Source organism: Schistocerca cancellata, chromosome 2 (assembly GCF_023864275.1).
Source record: "Schistocerca cancellata isolate TAMUIC-IGC-003103 chromosome 2, iqSchCanc2.1, whole genome shotgun sequence".
Classification (NCBI taxonomy): Eukaryota; Metazoa; Arthropoda; class Insecta; order Orthoptera; family Acrididae; genus Schistocerca; species Schistocerca cancellata.
The window spans coordinates 121,305,174-121,327,207 of NC_064627.1; the positions used below are offsets into that span (position 1 = coordinate 121,305,174).

At 44.1% G+C, this 22,034-nt stretch overlaps 1 protein-coding gene across 1 annotated transcript in view; it reads right to left on the minus strand.

The window, feature by feature from the left end:
* The window catches only part of LOC126161374 (SET domain-containing protein SmydA-8-like), a 320,527-nt gene that overhangs the window by 217,135 nt on the left and 81,358 nt on the right, over nucleotides 1–22,034 (minus strand). The window contains exon 2 of the mRNA XM_049917148.1: nucleotides 2,714–2,850. Within this exon, the coding sequence (XP_049773105.1) occupies nucleotides 2,714–2,850 (137 nt within the window). The remainder of the gene's footprint in view (nucleotides 1–2,713; nucleotides 2,851–22,034) is intronic.

A 22,034-nucleotide genomic window follows, 5' to 3' on the forward strand; every position in this document is an offset into this window, starting at 1 on the left:
GTGCCACAGTTATCTCGGCGTCGCATTTGGATAGTGTAACTCTACTATCAGTGATATAATTTAACCACTGAGGCACGCGGACTGTTTACAAACCTAGACGTTTCGGAAATGCTTCGACCCTTGGCCCGAAAGCCAATGATAATACCGTTTTGGAAGTCAGATAAATCGCTCCGTTCCGCGACTGCACTATCTTCCACGTGCCCACTCCCCACCACACACACAACGGCACGCTTTATACAGGGTGTTACAAAAAGGTAAGGCCAAACTTTCAGGAAACATTCCTCACACACAAAGAAAGAAAATATGTTATGTGGACATGTGTCCGGAAACGCTTACTTCCCATGTTAGAGATCATTTTATTACTTCTCTTCAAATCACATTAATCATGGAATGGAAACACACACCAACAGAACGTACCAGCGTGACTTCAAACACTTTGTTACAGGAAATGATCAAAATGTTCTCCGTTAGCGAGGATACATGCATCCACCCTCCGTCGCATGGAATCCCTGATGCGCTGAAGCAGCCCTGGAGAATGGTGTATTGTATCACAGTCTTCCACAATACGAGCACGAAGAGTCTCTACTTTTGGTACCGGGGTTGCGTAGACAAGTGCTTTCAAATGCCCCCATAAATGGGTTGAGGTCACGAGAGCGTGGAGGCCATGGAATTGGTCCGCCTCTACCAATCCATCGGTCACCGAATCTGTTGTTGAGAAGCGTACGAACATTTCCACTGAAATGTGCAGGAGCTCCATCGTGCATGAACCACATGTTGTGTCGCACTTGTAAAGGCACATGTTCTAGCAGCACAGGTAGAGTATCCCGTATGAAATCATGATAACGTGCTCCATTGAGCGTAGGTGGAAGAACATGGGGCCCAATCAAGACATCACCAACAATGCCTGCCAGAAAATCTGTGTTGATGACGTGATTGCACAATTGCGTGGGGATTCTCGTCAGCCCACACATGTTGATTGTGAAAATTTACAATTTGATCACGTTGGAATGAAGCCTCATCCGTAAAGAGAACACTTGCACTGAAATGAGGATTGATACATTGTTGGATGAACCATTCGCAGAAGTGTACCCGTGGAGGCCAATCAGCTGCTGTTAGTGTCTGCACACGCTGTACATGGTACGGAAACAACTGGTTCTCTCGTAGCACTCTCCATACAGTGATGTGGTCAACGTTACCTTGTACAGCAGCAACTTCTCTGACGCTGACATTAGGGTTATCGTCAACTGCACGAAGAATTGCCTCGTCCATTGCAGGTGTCCTCTTCGTTCTAGGTCTTCCCCAGTCGCGAGTCATAGGCTGGAATGTTCCGTGCTCCCTAAGACGCCGATCAATTGCTTCGAACGTCTTCCTGTAGGGACACCTTCGTTCTGGAAATCTGTCTCGATACAAACGTACCGCGCCACGGCTATTGCCCCGTGCTAATCCATACATCAAATGGGCATCTCCCAACTCCGCATTTGTAAACATTGCACTGACTGCAAAACCACGTTCGTGATGAACACTAACCTGTTGATGCTACGTACTGATGTGCTTGATGCTAGTACTGTAGAGCAATGAGTCGCATGTCAACACAAGCACCGAAGTCAACATTACCTTCCTTCAACTGGGCCAACTGGCGGTGAATCGAGGAAGTAGAGTACATACTGACGAAACTAAAATGAGCTCTAACATGGAAATTAAGCGTTTCCGGACACATGTCCACATAACATCTTTTCTTTATTTGTGTGTGAGGAATGTTTCCTGAAAGTTTGGCCGTACCTTTTTGTAACACCCTGTATATCCTCCACTGTTAGTGCTGCCACCGACCGTCTGCGAGTAGTCGAACATAGGAGGTGGTTATGTCCCTGGACCGTGTATCTGCAGTGACTCATAGAAGAAGACTTATCACAGATTGTCCGGAGCTCGTGGTTTCGCGGTAGCGTTCTCGCTTCCCGAGCACGGGGTCCCGGGTTCGATTCACGGCGAGGTCAGGGTTTTTCACCTGCCTCGAGATGACTGAGTGTTGTTGTGTCGTCTACATCACCATCCCTCACCCACATTACGGTCGGAGGAAGGCAATGGCAAACCACCTCCACTAGGACACTGCCTAGTATGGCGGTGCAGGTCTCCCACATCGTTCCTCTACGCTCTGTCAAGGAGTATGGGACATCATCATCAATCACAAACTACTTCGTTTGCATTAGTAATTTTTCACTTTAAATAATACATGTTACTTTTTTGCAAATGTACATGTGCGCAACGGCAATGTTTGGGAACCTCCAGGCCAGTGATTTAAAAGAATATTTATAATTTTTTTGTAATTTTCCGGAATGACGTTGGAGAGTATTAAATAGCGTGTTACATCAACTATTCCCGTACTTTTTCCAGTACCTGCACTTCTACATGCCTGACAGCGACGCTGATATTTTTAATCACCACTTGTCATTACCAGTAAGTCCATTTGCTTCGCAGTAGGTGGGCTATACTAAATGGTTTTTCTTCAACTCGAACGTCACATATACGAAACAGCTATTTCATGAAATTGGACATTGTCAACAGAGCACGTGATCTAATTTTCAGGACTGTCTTTGTTCAAATTGTCTTTATTGCAAAAGTTGATTTTGTATTTTGTGACCATTACTGTGACAAGCTGTATGGTTCTGATTGTGTAATTTAAATGCGAAATGGAGCGCCAGGCTTTTGCAGAACGCACCTTCCCATGATGTCAGAGACTTCAACGTTGTACGGCAGGTTCTCCTTGTCCGGGTCCTCTGGAACGTCTTCATCTGTCTTCTCGCTTTCCACACTCTTTTCGCGACGCTGCCTGTTGCGTTTCTTTTTGTCGCTTTTCTGGAAAAAATAAAAAGACGCATATGTTAACTTTGCAAAACACTAATCAACACAAAATAAGACATACTGAAGCAATGAACAACTGTGGAGCGAAAGAAGGAAGGATACGTGAATAATCCGATAAATTTTGGGTATACGATAAATCGCTCAAATCCAAGGGATGTCAGTTTGAGTAAATACCCAGGAACTACAATTACGAGCAACTTAAATTGGAAAGACCACATAGATAATACTGTGGGGAAGGCGAAAAAAAGACTGCGTTTTGTTGGCGGAACACTTACAAGATGCGACAAACCCACTAACTGACTAAAGAGACAGCCTACATTACACTTGTCCGTCCTCTGCTGGAGATCCTTACCAGGTAGGATTGACGGAGGACATCGAAAAAGTGCAAAGAAGGTCAGCCTGTTTCGTGTTATCGCGCAATAGGAGTGAGTGTTACTGATATGATACGGGAGTTGGGGTGGCAGTCACTGAAACAAAGGCGGTTTTCTTTGCGGCGAGATCTATTTACGAAATTTCAATCACCGGCTTTCTCTTCCGAATGCGAAAATATTTTGTTGACACTCACCTACGTAGCGAGAAATGATCAACATATTAAAATAAGAGAAATGAGAGCGCGAACGGAAAGATTTAGGTGTTCCTTTTTCCCACGCGCCATTCGAGAGTGGAATGGTAGAGAAGTAGTACGAAAATGGTTCGATGAACCCTCTGCCAGGCACTTAAGTGTGAATTGCAGAGTAACCATGTAGATGTAGATGTAGATGTTCTACTGGCCTTACAATCAGTGAACTGATTATTACTGGACTCAAGTATTAACGTCCGAATAAATGAGAACAATACCAACTACTTAATTCTGTTCCATTAAGTTATCGAATTTGTCAGTTACTAGGTTTGTGTACTTCACAATCTATATTACTTAACAACTAAAACGCCGACCCATGACCAGTTCCAGGTTGCGTGGCTAACGACTTCCAAGAGCAACAAAACTTTGATCTTCAATATTCTCTATAATCACAGATCGAATTTAAAAATTTAAAATGTTGTTGCAGTCTGCTCAGTAAGAGGTATAATATTAAAGTTTCAATACAGTAATTCAAGTGCTAAAATTAGAAACTGCGTTCGTATCTTGAGGTAGCTTAACTCTTGGCGCGCAAAATACTCAGACTATTTTCATCCAACATACGAGAATGAGAGTAGTTGGCGACTTCCAACAAATTTTCTACATACACTGACGGAAAGAAAATGGCAGCACCAAGGAGGAGGTGCGCGACGTAAACGAAAGTTGGTAGGCGTTTTTCTACATCTGAAAGATGATGTCTGTTCTGGGCCATTGTTCGCCTTTTCTGGCACACCAGCTCTTTGGCGCGACACTTGGTTCAAAATGGCTCTGAGTACTATGGGACTTAACATCTATGGTCATCAGTCCCCTAGAACTTAGAACAACTTAAACCTAACTAACCTAAGGACATCACACAACATCCAGTCATCACGAGGCAGAGAAAATCCCTGACCCCGCCGGGAATCGAACCCGGGAACCCGGGCGCGGGAAGCGAGAACGCTACCGCGTGACCACGAACTGCAACGCGACACTATCGATTACTCGGCTGTACTAGGATCTTTGCCCCAGATGTGATCTCGTGGGTTTTGGCGCTCGGGACAGTTGGTGTTGGACTCGCTACGAGGCACAAGAACGTGCTTGCGTGGACGAAAGAGGAGAACACGCGTGCTCGGCCAGCAGCGGCACGCCGGGCCTACCTAGTAAGACGGTCGCGAGGTTTTGGTGGACCTGCCTGATGTCAACTCCGGGCGCTGTTCGTCGCATTGCTTTGGTGCCTGTTTTCTCGGAGATACCCATCCCGGGAGACCATCTCGAACAACGCTATCCATCGAAGGTATAAGTGATTTTGGTGGCTTCGTTTTGTTGAACGATTTGCGTTGCAGCGAGTGTACTTGTTGTTTGCTTGCCCTAATGTACGCGTTGTTGAAGTAGGAGCAGCCGGCAAAGTATGTAACCGCATGGAGACCACTAGCTACTATTTCTTTTTAAAAATCCTCTGGTTGTATTACTATTACGAAGCTGTTGTCTGTATGAGATTTTCAGTGTATTTTGATTGCCACCAAATCGACGTCCCTTGTATATTGCTGTAAAATTTGGGTCACTCAGTTATTAGTAAAGACTCGTATTCTGTAAAGCTGGTCATTTGTACGTAGTTCCTTTATATACGTGCATTTATTTGAAAGCACTCACTCAGTTATTAGTAAAGGCTCGTGTTCTGTAAATGCAATCATTTGTACGTAGAAATTTATACGTGTGCATTTATTTGATGCACTCACTCAGTATTACTAAAAGAGCAATTGGTTCTTCAGTTTTTGGTTATTTTTTGATCTCTTAACTTATGTTAATGGATGTTTGGTTGATGTTTTCCGCGTCTTTTGCGGTCTGTTTGTGTTCCAGTTTTCTGTGAGTTGGGGAGTGTGGGAGTGGCGCCATGTTCTGCTTCGGTGCTCAGAAGCTGTGACGTGCCGTCTAATGGGATGTGACTCCCGGTTGGGCCCTGGGGTTGTTTTGGACCCCTGGTCTGCTGCTTCGCCTTTTGCCCAGGGCAGCCTGGCGTCACTGCTCGTCTGGTAAACATTTAACGTATTTCATATATATACTCCTGGAAATGGAAAAAAGAACACATTGACACCGGTGTGTCAGACCCACCATACTTGCTCCGGACACTGCGAGAGGGCTGTACAAGCAATGATCACACGCACGGCACAGCGGACACACCAGGAACCGCGGTGTTGGCCGTCGAATGGCGCTAGCTGCGCAGCATTTGTGCACCGCCGCCGTCGGTGTCAGACAGTTTGCCGTGGCATACGGAGCTCCATCGCAGTCTTTAACACTGGTAGCATGCCGCGACAGCGTGGACGTGAACCGTATGTGCAGTTGACGGACTTTGAGCGAGGGCGTATAGTGGGCATGCGGGAGGCCGGGTGGACGTACCGCCGAATTGCTCAACACGTGGGGCGTGAGGTCTCCACAGTACATCGATGTTGTCGCCAGTGGTCGGCGGAAGGTGCACGTGCCCGTCGACCTGGGACCGGACCGCAGCGACGCACGGATGCACGCCAAGACCGTAGGATACTACGCAGTGCCGTAGGGGACCGCACCGCCACTTCCCAGCAAATTAGGGACACTGTTGCTCCTGGGGTATCGGCGAGGACCATTCGCAACCGTCTCCATGAAGCTGGGCTACGGTCCCGCACACCGTTAGGCCGTCTTCCGCTCACGCCCCAACATCGTGCAGCCCGCCTCCAGTGGTGTCGCGACAGGCGTGAATGGAGGGACGAATGGAGACGTGTCGTCTTCAGCGATGAGAGTCGCTTCTGCCTTGGTGCCAATGATGGTCGTATGCGTGTTTGGCACCGTGCAGGTGAGCGCCACAATCAGGACTCCATACGACCGAGGCACACAGGGCCAACACCCGGCATCATGGTGTGGGGAGCGATCTCCTACACTGGCCGTACACCACTGGTGATCGTCGAGGGGACACTGAATAGTGCACGGTACATCCAAACCGTCATCGAACCCATCGTTCTACCATTCCTAAACCGGCAAGGGAACTTGCTGTTCCAACAGGACAATGCACGTCCGCATGTATCCCGTGCCACCCAACGTGCTCTAGAAGGTGTAAGTCAACTACCCTGGCCAGCAAGATCTCCGGATCTGTCCTCCATTGAGCATGTTTGGGACTGGATGAAGCGTCGTCTCACGCGGTCTGCACGTCCAGCACGAACGCTGGTCCAACTGAGGCGCCAGGTGGAAATGGCATGGCAAGCAGTTCCACAGGACTACATCCAGCATCTCTACGATCGTCTCCATGGGAGAATAGCAGCCTGAATTGCTGCGAAAGGTGGATATACACTGTACTAGTGCCGACATTGTGCATGCTCTGTTGCCTGTGTCTATGTGCCTGTGGTTCTGTCAGTGTGATCATGTGATGTATCTGACCCCAGGAATGTGTCAATAAAGTTTCCTCTTCCTGGGACAATGAATTCACGGTGTTCTTATTTCAATTTCCAGGAGTGTATATATATAGGGTGAGTCACCTAACATTACCGCTGGATATATTTCGTAAACCACATCAAATACTGACGAATCGACTCCACAGACCGAACGTGAGGAGAGGGGCTAGTGTAATTGGTTAATACAAACCATAAAAAAATGCACGGAAGTATCTTTTTAACACAAACCTACGTTTTTCAAATGGAACCCCGTTAGTTTTGTTAGCACATCTGAACATATAAACAAATACGTAATCAGTGGCGTTTGTTGCATTGTAAAATGTTAATTACATCCGGAGATATTGTAACCTAAAGTTACAAAGTTTTTTATTTGCTTGGGAATGAATTGTATTCAATTGTAAATTTTGTGCTGCTTGTGTTATTTGGGTTCTTAACGAACTGGTGTGCGTTTCATAAATCACTTTCATATTGCAAATTATTGCTCTTTTAAATAAATTATCTGTGCCACCTTTCTTTAAATAACGTTCTGATTGTAATTTATTGTTCCTTTGAGTATTGAAATGTCTGTGGCTCATCTCTTTAAGTCAGTTTCCGCAATTTTGATCTGCTGCCTTGCTTGAGAAGCAAGCTACCTGTAGTACCATGGTATTGTCTTAAAGATGGCCACGTGTTGATTGTCTCTTAGCTGTTTTATAAATATTGTCTTGGAATAAATTGTTAATTTATTGATTTGGTAGTTGTTGTGTTCAGGGAGTGACATTACATAGGCCTTGACCTTCCATGCTAAGCGTACCCCTCATTCCGACTTCCTCAGTTTCATGTTCAAATTTTGCGCCAGTCGCATAAGAGTGGCGCTAGTAGTGCCACTATGAGTTTGTATATCAGGTTTGCTTTAAGTACATCCTGTAACGGTCGTGAGCATTAGTAACCTTTGAGACAGGACGTGGCGAGTTGATGTTAGCCAAGAATTCCATTAAGGCTACAAGGACACCATTATCAATACCTCACTGTGTTTGAAAGAGGTCGTGTACAGGTTAACGACAAGCGAGAATGCAGAAAGACTTGGCAAGAATGTAGTTGCTATACATGACTACCGGCAGCGATGGTCACAAGAATGTACGGTAGCTAGAAGACCAGGCTTCGTACGTACACACGGCCTACCGGGAGGGAAGACCATTGCGTTCGGCGTATGTCTCTGGCGCATCGTACTGCATCTGCAGTAGCAATTTAAGCAGCAGCTGACACCACAGTGTCACAACGAACTGTTACAAATCGGTTACTTCAAGGACAGCTCCGATCCAGACGCCCTGTAGCGTGCATTCCACTGACCCCAAACCACCGTCATATCCAACTTCAGTGGTGCCAGGCGAGGGCTCACTGGACGGCAGAGTGGAGGTCTGTTCTGTTTTCTGATGAAAGCTGATTCAGCCTCGGTGCAAGTGGTGGCCGTGTGTTGGCTAGAAGCAGACGAGTTGAGGGCCTCTGCCCAACCTGTTTGCGTGCTAGACTCATTGGACCTACACCTGGAGTTGTGGTCTGGAATGCAATTTCGTACGACAGCACGAGCAATCTCTTGGTTATCCCACGCATCCTGAGTGCAAGTCTGTTCGTCAGTCTGGTGATTCGACCTGTTGTGCTGCCATTTATGAAGAGCAGCCCAGGGGGTATTTTCCAAAGGGAGATCTGTTTCCCACATACCGCTTATGCAATCCCTCTACAGTGTTGACATACTGCCTTGGCCTGCTCGATTACCAGCTCAGTCTCCAACCGAGCACATGTGGCACACCAGCGGACCACATCTCCAGCATCACCCACAGGCAGCATTAACCGTGCCTGTATTGACCGACCAAGCGCAACAGGCATGGAACTCCATCCCACAAACTGACGTCCATCACCCGTGCAGCACACTATATGCACGTTTTCAACAAATTGGCCGTTGCCCCGGTTATTAATGTACCAGCATTTCACATTTGCAATGCCTCGTCTCGCGCTGACATTAATCTGTGATCTTGCAGTGTTTAATCACTTAAATGTGTTACATAGACAAATATGTTCCCGAACTTTCTCTACTCTACACTGGTGTTGCGGTTTCTGTTCCGTCAGAGTAATTTCGAACCTTTTAGAAACTTTTTCTCAACGACATTCCGCAAAAATAAAGAAAGGAAAAAAGTTTATGGCTTACTTCATTTTCTCTGTTCATGCAGTAAAATTTCAGCATTAGGCATGACATTTTAATTTACTACTCATTTACCACAACGCAATTGGCAGCACATTTTGCAGACAGTATCTTCATATAGGGGACAGCTGGGCCAAGCCGGGTAAAGTTGGCCACTGAGGTCCTTGGCACTACAAGGTGCTGGCCCGTCACGTGAAATGTTTCAACTTATTCGCCATGGAGGGCCTAGTCACCCTATAAAGTCTAATCTATTTGCTGTGCCGCTCCTCAGAGTTATAATATTTTTTGGTGAATTTTAGTTATCCTCATGTAAGGTAATGGTCAGTTTGTGTATTCGCTGTAGAGACGGAATGTGACTAAGTCGTCTTAATGCAGTTGTGTTCAAAGTATGATATCTTGTCTCCATATTCCTTATGATTGAAATGTCGGCTGTGCTATTAGAAGGTATGCAACATTTGCGTATCGGAGTCAGTGCAAACAAAGTGGCCATCTCGGCGGTGGTTTATGGGCACTTTGTCAGCCAGGCACAGATTGCACAGGGGGGGGGGGGGGAGTGGGAAGGATAGTCGTAACAACAAGAGCTACCGAAAGAAGGCGTCCATGGTGATACTTCGAAGAAGTCCTTTTAAGAGTGACCTAGAAGCGGCAAATAAAGCAAGAGAAGGAAAAGGGAATAAAACGAATAAAAACAGAAAGCAGTCGAAGAGAAGAATGGCAACAAAAAGAAGAGAGCGGAATGCAATAGAACGAACCCTGTAAGAGCTCTTTCTGAAGGAAATGATGAAAACAGGGAACTGTCGAATTTCAGGCCAGAATAGCAGTGGATTTAGTCCCCATAGTTCTCCCTCTGGGCCCACGAACTCTGTACAGGAGTTGAAGAACACAGTTTGACTTTTATTTGTGAAAAGTGTACATAAGTTAATTCGTATCATGTTTTAGAGCGAAATACGTTTACTTCTTTGTTAATTCAGTTTTTTATCCGTTATTTGTGAGTTTAAAACTAGGTGGCAACTTACCCTGCTCATGTCGGGTGAAGTATTTAATTTAATCCTAATTGAACTATTCGATATTTCAGGTCAATAGTTAAAGATTACAATCACTCATTTCTATGCATTTCCCTCTACAGCAGCTTAAGAAATAGGAATACCTTAGCCTGGCCACTTTACCCGATTCTCCACTAGCAGTGCATGTACCTGCAAAATTATATCGCTATAAACCACTAGTTCCGATGATATGATGTCATAAGCATTTAGATTCGCGAAACGGATGCTTTATACGTAAGAGTTCGTTTACACAGTTAAGGGTGGGACGGTTACTGGTGCGCTCAATTCTGCCTTCTCCAGTTTTCTCCGAGTACCGTATATGATTTTCATAAACCCTTTAGAGAATTGTTGACGTGAAATTGTATGGTTGATACTTTGTGACTAAAAAATTGGACGGAGCGATCTGACGTCAACCAGATATCTTTGTCCCTTTTAAAGAGAATAGTCTCAACGTGTGATAATTTCAAATTGTTTACGAGACGCCCATTCAGTTGCCATAGCACCCAAAGTCGAAGAAAGTAAGTTCCCAGGTCGACAGCTGAACTATATCCATCGGTACTTCTCAGCTCACAATACTATGCTAACGTTTACATGTAGCACGACCGTGTCAGACAAATTAATGCGGAGAATGGACGTGAGCCAGAGACGGATTGAATTCGTGGGTAGGATTAACGACTGGTTGGTTGGCGCATCATTCAGCCTGGTGCAGTATCTAGTTCTATCTCGACGTAAATCCGTGTAATTTGTGGTTATTTTGTAAGTGGGCTGATTCTGTGTTGGCAGCACTGTGTAGCGCTTTGCATTGGATCTCTGACTGCCCTTTCTTTGTGAGAGACTCATGAGACTCTGTGGTCGGTCGGGCTCGTTGTTGGAAGTTAATCGCCAGTAGTGTTGGGGAGTTGGAACTCAGTCGCCAGCAGTGATGGCAGTACTGTTGGGCTGTTGGAGGTGAACAGCCAGCAGTGATGGATGTTAGATGTGGGAAGTTAGCATTGATGGAGGATAAAGGTCTTAAGTGTTAGCGTAGGCTAACGATCTGTACATGTTTGACTTGGAGATTGAATATTATTGATGATTATACACCTTTCTACTAGATGTCAATGACGATTTGTATTCGTGTTTGAATTGGATGTCACACTATTAAGGTAAAAAATACATTATTCGGCTCGCAACAAAATCTTTCCTTTGCTAACCACATTCCTATTAGTAAGTTAGTGGCTTTAGTAGTTGGAATATTTTATTTAACTGGCAGTATTGACGCTCGCTGTATTGCAGTAGTTCGTGTAATGAAGATTTTTGTGAGGTAAATGCTTAATGAAATGTATAGGTTATTGTTAAGATTTCTTTTTAGTCAGGGCCATTCTTCTGAATTAATTATTTGAAGTCAGTCTGTAATGGTTTTGAGCAGTTAGATGGCGTTGCGCTACAATATTGTGGGTCAGTGTTGACATGATAAGAAAAAGTAAAGAGCTCAATACGTTCAGTTTTACTCAGCTGTTTCAGAATAAAATAACGTAGAAGTTTCATCTTCTCATTCATTCTGTAATTTAAGTACAGACACACTAATTTAAATAAAGAAGTTTCAGTTTCAACTTTGTTGTTATGACTTTATCATCATTGTAGGAAAAAATGTTAAATCGCTGGGGAGAATGTCACTCAGCGCCTGTTTTATCCCTCGAGCAGATTAAGGAACGCTCCCTTGTCTGGGCGTACTGGCGAGCAGTACGTAATTGTGGCTGCTCAAGTGACTGCCCGCATCATTCTGTATTATTGGCCTGAGGTTTATAACCGCTGCATGAAAAAAAGGCAAATGAATAATTTCTCACTTATTTATAATGTATCATATGGAACCCAATGTCGTTAATCCGCTTGAAACGTCCCCTTAGAAAAATTTATACATGACTGTGCTTAAACTGACACACAATATTTTTTTTTAGCGCAACGCAATCTGACTTTCAGAAATCCCTACAAAGGAATTGCCCTTACTAACATTAACCTGTACCTTTCACAAATCACTTACCTCACCAAAAATCTTCGTTACTCGAACTACTGCAATACAGCAAGCGCTACTACTGCCAGCTAAATAAAAGATACAAACTACTGAGGGCACTAACTACTGATAGGCATAGTTAGCAAATGAAAGATTTTAATAGAGAACAAACAATGTATTTACCTTAATAGTCATCAAAAGTCATAATATATACAGCAATTCATGACATCCATTTTTACAAATTTCAAAACTCCACCATCTCTCACCCCACATCCACCACTGCTGGCGGCTCACCTCCAACTGCGCAGCGCTACGCGCTGTTCACATCCAGCTGCCCAACACTACAATGATAGACAACAATGCAAACTAGCCACAGACTGCACACAGCACAGCCAGTGATTTTCATACAGAGCGCTACGTGGCGTTACCAAGAAGAAAACCTAAACAGCCTACTTACAGGCACTAACTACTGATAGGCATAGTTAGCAAATGAAAGATTTTAATAGAGAACAAACAATGTATTTACCTTAATAGTCATCAAAAGTCATAATATATACAGCAATTCATGACATCCATTTTTACAAATTTCAAAACTCCACCATCTCTCACCCCACATCCACCACTGCTGGCGGCTCACCTCCAACTGCGCAGCGCTACGCGCTGTTCACATCCAGCTGCCCAACACTACAATGATAGACAACAATGCAAACTAGCCACAGACTGCACACAGCACAGCCAGTGATTTTCATACAGAGCGCTACGTGGCGTTACCAATAAGAAAACCTAAACAGCCTACTTACACGCTTCCTGTTTATGTATTTTATAACAGGCATTTTATTGTAGCTGATGAACTAGGCTGATGCGAGAGACGTGACGTACAGTTATCCTCGCATGCTAGCGAAATTGAGTAAAACGCTTACCTGCAGCACAGTTTATTTAGTTAAACGATAAAATATGAACAACAATCAAATGATCGGGGTTCCTGAGGGCGGCGGGGGTCTTGGCGCTTGGTTCCTATTTGAGACGGGAAATCATGGGGTGAAAAGCTTTTGGTTTAGCTCGGACCACGGCCATTTACATAGCCATTGGAACATCTGTCTTACTGTAGCTACGTTACAGTGTATTGAACAAGTGTTGAAGGACGAATCGTAGCCGGCGACCAGGCAAATTACGCGAATCGATTAATTCCTTTCGCAGAAGAGGTTAATTGGGCTGAAATTAACGTTCATCTAATGTACCCATTTCTATCTGCGTAGTTCGGATTTTACGTGCAAATGTTGGTTTTTGAAGCGCGCCACTTCTACTTCTACGAATCAGTTCAAACTTTGCGCTAAGGCAGATAAACGGATAAAGTCAAAACGAAATCTTTTATCTCATAATTTTACCCTTTGTCGATACACGATAGTCAAAAGTCGAGCTAAATGTAATACATAAAATTCATTCTTACGTGAACTGAATGCACGGAAATGGTTTAAAGTGATTCAGATAAGTGAAAAATGCATTCTTGCCATAAAATTGAAAACTTGCTCTCGAAAATATGTTGCTTCACTCAGATTGCACATGCAAATAACACGTTTTCTGTGAGGTTTTTTTTTTATACGGCCCCTTCTATGTTACAATCTTGTGCGAATCGGTTCAAATTTTGTAAGGCAGACAAATGCTAGTCCTGTTTTGTGAAAGCTTTATCCGTTGCCACGATACAAGCAACATGGTACGAAAGACAATACAAAAACATATACCGGATTAGTCGTCACCCGAGTCAACAAAATGTACAACGGTTGCCAAGCTATGGTGATCTAATGTCGAAATTTATGACAGAGTAAAAGACAGGAAGAAGAATGAAAAATGTTCCCTATTTTCTTTAATCTTTTGACTGGTTTGATGCGGCCCGTCACGAATTCCTCTTCTGTGCCAACCAACCTCTTCATCTCCGAGTAGCACTTGCAACTTACGTCCTCAATTATTAGCTGGATGCATTCCAATCCCTGTCTTCCTCTACAGTTTTTGTCCTATCATAGCACAAAAAAAAGACGAATATGTCCTCGGCTAAGTTAGGGATGTAAAAGAAAGCAACCAGATTTTCGACTTACCTGGCAGCTTCAAAGACATTTAAGTTAAAACACCTTGACGTATTCACGCTTTCTTACGAGTTAACCCCACTTACCCAACACAGTGACCTCCCTCAGCTGCAAGGTGTAGGCACACCTGGATCTTGCAGTCTGTAGGCTAAAGTCCTTGAACCTGCGCCCAAAATCCAGAAGGTTAGCCAGCCATAGTAAACAATACATAATATGATACGGATGAAGAACATACATGTAACTGCTAAAAACAATTCTGAGGCGCTAAAATTTGTAGGGGGGAATTTATTCCTGATGGGGATCACATCCTGTATCATGTTAGTTTACTTGACACGATGCATTATATTACATGACATGCATACTAATACTAATAAGTAAAAAAGCGCGAATATCCTATTATGTGCCGGCCGCGGTGGTCTCGCGGTTCTAGGCGCGCAGTCCGGAACCGCGCGACTGCTACGGTCGCAGGTTCGAATCCTGCCTCGGGCATGGATGTGTGTGGTGTTCTTAGGTTAGTTAGGTTTAAGTAGTTCTAAGTTCTAGGGGACTGATGACCACAGCTGTTAAGTCCCATAGTGCTCAGAGCCATTTGCTATTATGTTTCGATTTTAACGTCTTTGAAGCTGGCGGATAACTCAGAAAGCCTTTCTTTTGTATCGCTAACTCGGCCCAGGATATTTACGACTTTTTGTGCTATGATAAGAGCATATTGCATTCTAGTAAAATAATATGTAAACAGGATGGCACAATGAACGCGGTTTCTGAGGCGTCTGTCCACGCTCTTCTGGGCGATTCCAGACTTCACCTCAGACACACAGGTTCTGCACACAGGTAGCGTACGCAATTTTTCGTTGCGTCATAGATTAAAATGCCATAGTGGTGAAGGGCATCAAGCCGCAAATATAAAATGTTGCAAACATTCAGGATGAAGGAGATAAACGTCTTTAATTTGATTACTTATCTTCAGTTTTTGTGGGACATGTTGTGGCTCGTCTGTGATGCAGCCATGACCAGTAATCGCAAGGTCCGTAGAAAAATAAGGCTGGGCAGTAACCGTTCTGTGCTGCTGTTGTCTGACGCTGTGACGTCACTAAGGAACAGCGACTGACTCGGAAAGAACGTTAAACTTGAGGGTCGCACACGATGCACTTGTGTTATGGTTGGTTGGATGATTCGACCAAACAGCGAGATCATCGGTCCCATCGGATTAAGGGAGGAAATCGGCCGTGCCCTTTCTAAGGAACCATCCCGGCATTTGCCTGAAGGGGTTTAGGGAAATCGCGGAAAACCTGGATCAGGATGACTACACGCTGTTTTGAACCTTCGTCATCCCGTTTGTGAGTCCAGTAACCACTGCGCCACCTAGCTCGTTTTTTTTGTTTTGGTATGTTTTAGTTTATAATGAAATGCAAGCTGCTATTCTGCTATTGCTATAATATTACTCCTACATTATGTAAGTTTCCAGCTTTTAAACAGACGCTGCTAATTAAAAAAGATGATGCAAGCAACTATCGAATCGAAACGTGCAAAAAAAAAAAAAGCGCCAAGTCTGTTTTTGTAGTTTCTATCAAAGTAAATGTTCGAAATGAGCACGCAGCTTCGTTAAAGGCTCCGAGATACGTTTTAACAAGTAAACAAGCTCAGCTATACACTTGTCTTATTCATATAAAGCAGTTGTATTAGTTAATTTAACTAAAACATTCCTCAAAATTATCTGGGTGGAAAATGAAACTGCGGCTTATCCAAGAACGCAAGCTTGACACGGCAGGTAGAGGATAGATGAGTTTCTCCCTGGGCGAACTGTAACTTTCTTGCGCAACGGCGCACAAAGTAATCAACGTTCAAATGCCCTCTTTGACCTACGGAACCCGTTTTGACTCCAGTAATAAACTTATAGTTTCCTTCGGTCACAATATTTTGCTTATTTTCGATTAATTTCACGAGACACAGCTCCACTGTGCAGACGTTGTTTCGTTGATGACAACTGACTTCGAAAATCTTTATTACGTGCTCGCAATTCGATAAACGTGTTTTTCGGACGAGCATTTATTCTTCTCTGTAATGCTGTTACCGAATTCTGTCAACTTGCTTTACCTGAATAATTACAGGTAACTTCATGTGTAAATGTTCACTTATCAGCACTCTTCTTTTCTGAAGATTCTGTGCTTCTCCTGTGGATCTAACGGTTGTTGAAACAGTTCTTCCTCCCTTCTGTTGCGCATGGTGTGCTATCACTGGCGCTACTATTACAAGGCAGGTAACATGATGGAAATGTGTCACTGTTAAGCACTCGTTTTCTAACTCAAGGTTCTAACATAACCAGTTTCTTTGAAATTACAAGAGCACAGTCTAGCTTTTGCGACAATCAGAACATCTTTTCTGCAGCATTTCGACAGCCAAATCTCTTGCAGATGTACATCGCGAGTGAAAGCACGAAGCACCACTTCAGTCCTTTTAGTGTTGCAACTGTGAGAAATACAGCCAACAGCACCACAACCTGGCATTGCGTGGACACACTCAAAATATTTTCACTTGCAAATCACTCACTACATAAAAGTAACTAACCGAAAACGACAGCGAAATCACTTAACGTCCAACTAAGTTTGTCATATTTAGCTGGGACCTTGTCGGGAAACTCTGAGATGGGGGTGTTGAAATGAAGTAAAAAATTTATTTCGTATAACAACGTTTTATTTAGAAAAAAATTTTATGGAACTTGTTGCGGCACAAGTAGTTGGTACACCACATTTTTCGGAAGATGGCACCTTTTTCAGCGAGTCTTTTTTTCCCTTTTACATATTTATAAAAGTCCATGCAAGTCAACTTGTAGTTAAACTGGAGCTTTAAGATTGAGTTCACGGTCTCTGGTAGCAGGCGACTTCTTTCGTCAGTCCACTGGGCCGACATCAGTGAAAATATTCTTCCCACAGTGGCGTTACGTGTGGGAATTGAAAACAAGTACTCGCATAATTTTAGCAGTCGGCGTTTGCGTTCAGGATTTTCGATTTCCTTAAGAAAGTAAACGAATTTTCTTCCACGGAGTCTTTAGACTTCCTTCTTCCGAGTTATTCTGTTTCTAAGACGCTCTTCAGGTACAGATATAACTGAAAAAATTGTCGCCTAAAATCTTCTCACCATTTTGTCAGGTCATAATACGAGGTGCATTCAAGTTCTAAGGCCTCCGATTTTTTTCTCCAGACTGGAAAGAGATAGCAACATGCGCATTGTTTTAAAATGAGGCCGCGTTCACCGTCAATACGTCCCAGAGGTGGCAGCACTGTACGGCAGATGGAATTTTACTGCCAGCGGCGAGAATGAGAACTGTTTTAAATACTTAAAATGGCGACGTTTTCCTTACTTGAACAGCGTGCACTCAGTCGTTTTCTGAATTTGCGTGGTGTGAATCCAATTGAAATTCGTCGACAGTTGAAGGAGACATGTGGTGAAGGAGTTATGGATGTGTCGAAAGTGCGTCTGTGGGTGCGGCAGTTTAATGAAGGCAGAACATCATATGACAATAAACCGAAACAACCTCGGGCTCGCACAAGCCGGTCTGACGACATGATCGAGAAAATGGAGAGAATTGTTTTGGGGGATCGCCGAATGACTGTTGAACAGATCGCCTCCAGAGTTGGTATTTCTGTGGGTTCTGTGCACACAATCCTGCATGACGACCTGAAAATGCGAAAAGTGTCATCCAGGTGGGTGCTGACGGACGACCACATGGGTGCCAGTGTGGCATGTTGCCGAGCAATGTTGACGCGCAACGACAGCATGAATGGGACTTTCTTTTCATCGGTTGTGACAATGGATGAGACGTGGATGCCATTTTTCAATCCAGAAACAAAGCGCCAGTCAGCTCAATGGAAGCACACAGATTCACCGCTACCAAAAAAATTTCGGCTAACCGCCAGTGCTGAAAAAATGATGGTGTCCATGTTCTGGGACAGCGAGGGCGTAATCCTTACCCATTGCTTTCCAAAGGGCACTACGGTAACAGGTGCATCCTACGAAAATGTTTTGAAGAACAAATTCCTTCCTGCACTGCAACAAAAACGTCCGGGAAGGGCTGCGCGTGTGCTGTTTCACCAAGACAACGCACCCGCACATCGAGCTAACGTTACGCAACAGTTTCTTCGTGATAACAACTTTGAAGTGATTCCTCATGCTCCCTACTCACCTGACCTGGCTCCTAGTGACTTTTGGCTTTTTCCAACAATGAATGACACTCTCCGTGGCCGCGCATTCTCCAGCCGTGCTGCTATTGCCTCAGCGATTTTCCAGTGGTCAAAACAGACTCCTAAAGAAGCCTTCGCCGCTGCCATGGAATCATGGCGTCATCGTTGTGAAAAATGTGTACGTCTGCAGGGCGATTACGTCGAGAAGTAACGCCAGTTTCATCGATTTCGGGTGAGTAGTTAATTAGAAAAAAAAAATTGGAGGCCTTAGAACTTGAATGCACCTCGTAGTGCTTTCTATCATCACCCAGTCTGGGTTTCAGATAGCGTCATCCAATCAAATACTTGATATTTATTAAAAGAAATAGCCCATTTCTCTAAATAACCAAATGCTATGGTATAGAAACTTCTTGCAGAAGTTTTATGATTCGGACAAGGAGTGTTGTGCGAGAATATTTTTAACAATAGTTGTAGCTTTGATCCTGGCTGCAGACTGCTTTGCGATGACTGGAGTCAGGATACATCGCGGCACTCAGTTTTACGGCACACTCGAGAGAACTGAGGGATTGATGGTGCTTGACAACTCTATAAGCTGGTGTTAGTGCTGCAGCAGCAATGAGCAATCCTGCCTGGGTATCTTCTTTAGTCATGAATGATAAAATAGGCTTTGCTGTTGATGCTACCGCGAATCTGTATGATTCTTCGTAGAAATGTGATCTCTCACATCTGTCTTACTTCCTTGCGTTACTGAGATGAAACAGCTACAAATCTCACACAACGCTTCCTGATTCGTTCGTTCTTCATTGACAAAAGACCATTCCTGTGATAATCAGGAATGGTCTGCGAGACTGCGAGACTGTGATACAGTTCCCCACAGTCGTTTAATGAACAAAGTAAGAGCATATGGACTATCAGACCAGTTGTGTGATTGGATTGAGGAGTTCCTAGATAACAGGACGCAGCATGTTATTCTCAATCGAGAGAAGTCTTCCGAAGTAAGAGTGATTTCAGGTGTGCCGCAGGGGAGTGTCATAGGACCGTTGCTATTCACAATATACATAAATGACCTGGTGGATGACATCGGAAGTTCACTGAGGCTTTTTGCAGATGATGCTGTGGTGTATCGAGAGGTTGTAACAATGGAAAATTGTACTGAAATGGAGGAGGATCTGCAGCGAATTGACGCATGGTGCAGGGAATGGCAATTGAGTCTCAATGTAGACAAGTGTAATGTGCTGCGAATACACAGAAAGATACATCCTTTATCATTTAGCTACAAAATAGCAGGTCAGCAACTGGAAGCAGTTAATACCATAAATTATCTGGGAGTACGCATTAGGAGTGATTTAAAATGGAATGATCATATAATGTTGATCGTCGGTAAAGCAGATGCCAGACTTAGATTCATTGGAAGAATCCTAAGGAAATGCAATCCGAAAACAAAGGAAGTAGGTTACAGTACGCTTGTTCGCCCAGTGCTTGAATACTGCTCAAGATCCGTACCAGATAGGATTGATAGAAGAGATAGAGAAGATCCAACGGAGGGCAGCGCGCTTCGTTACAGGATCATTTAGTAATCGTGAAAGCGTTACGGAGATGATAGATAAACTCCAGTGGAAGACTCTGCAGGAGAGACGCTCAGTAGCTCGGTATGGGCTTTTGTTAAAGTTTCGAGAACATAACTTCACCGAAGTGTCAAGCAGTATATTGCTCCCTCCTACGTATATCTCGCGAAGAGACCATGAGGATAAAATCAGAGAGATTAGAGCCCACACAGAGGCATACCGACAATCCTTCTTTCCACGAACAATACGAGACTGGAATAGAAGGGAGAACCGATAGAGATACTCAAGGTACCCTCCGCCACACACTGTCAGGTGGCTTGCGGAGTATGGATGTAGATGTAGATGTAGATCATACGAAAAGTGACACTTTGTCTTTCCATCTTTAGGCATTTTCGTAAGTTATGATAAGTTTAATAGACGGTAAACGGTCGACAATAACACTTTAGTCGCCGGCCTTTGTAGCCGAGCGGTTCTAGGTGCTTCAGTCCGGAACCACGCGGCTGCTACGGTCGCAGGTTCTAATGCTGCCTCGGGTATGGATGAGTTAGGTTTAAGTAGTTCCTAGTCTAGGGAACTGATGACCTCAGATCCAAGTCCCATAGTGCTTAGAGCCATTTGAACCATTTTTGAACTTCAGTCATCGAAGTACACGTCGCTATACACTTCAAGCCCTATATACGTGCAGTAAACGCTTCAGTATTACTAACTTGTACTCGTTGTTCGTATTAATTTAGAAACAATCGTCTTATCAAATCGCTATTCAAATGGGAACTGCCGGATTCTTCCGCGTGGCCCTGCTTAAATAGTTTCAGCCCCGTACAAATGGAGAAGTCTGGTATTTTTTCGAATGATGGTGGTAGATCTGGTAGGTACTTACATAGTAGATACGCAACATGCTACGGCATCTGTGAGAAGACGTCGTGAACATAAACTTGTCGACATAAATAAAACTGAGGTTTCATTTACATGTTGCGCTAACAGATGGCGTTACTTCAGTACTTGAGCCAAGCACGCAACAGTATTTTTCAAACTCGGGACAAAATTGGGTCTTGGCGGATGTCGGGACATGGAAGTTCATAACGGTGACGGTCCCGATGTATCGGGAAGGATGGCAACTCTACCTCCAACATGCAAACGTGGTAGCGAAGAGTTCGTCTCTAACGTCATGCACACAACGATAGAAACGAGCACTTGCTGCACCCTCGTGGGAAAAATGGAGCTGTCGGAACAACTGACATACGCACCATGTCACGTTCCTTTGTCAACGTGGCTGGTCCAACGGCTGGCGCGTGGCCGACGAGGGGACCTCTGGCTGGCTCTAGTGACGTCATCTACTGTCTGTCATCGGCCGCCGGCGGTGCATCGGCACGTGGATGCACGGTGCAGCTGCCAGCTGGTCTGGCTTGCCAGAGGGCGAACAATGTCTCGCTTGCTGCCGCCAGGACGAAAGCCGGCAACCGCATTCCGCTGCTCCCATTGTCTGTGTGTGCTCTAGGGCTTCGTCTTGCGTAACTGGTTACAATGTACTCGCGCGTCGTAGAAAACACGTGTTTCTGCTATTTTTGGAGATGATGGCTTAGTGGTCCTTTCTTCACATTCTTCAGTGCTTTAAATTTATGCATTGTCACTACAGTCAAATTGCAGATATATCATGCAAAAGGTGGGGTAGAAGAGTTTCTTTTTTCAACTCATTCATATGGTTGCAAAGATTAGAAAACCGAGTTTTGCCAACAAAATTTCGCTTGGGAAAACTTTCTGCTGTCAAAAAACTTGGAAAATTTCGGCCTTTTTTCAGTTTTTTCAAAATATCTGATTTGCTCCTATCGCTTTAACGTCTATTTTCTTTTTTAAAGAGCACAAAATTCTCTACAAATTTGATTCTTGCCATTTTTTTCTACTCCCAATATCTAAGGCGCTACAGCGCCTAAAAAATACCAATTTTTCGAATTTTGAGCATAGTGGCAAGATACCTTATTTTTGAACACTATTTTTCTGTTTCTGTTTGTGTAGTATAAATACATTATACATCATGTTATATGTTGGAATTTACCACCTCACTTTCAGGTATTCAATTTCTCTGTATGCAACATGAGGATTTCTGGGCACCCAACTATTGTGATTCTTACATCACTACCTC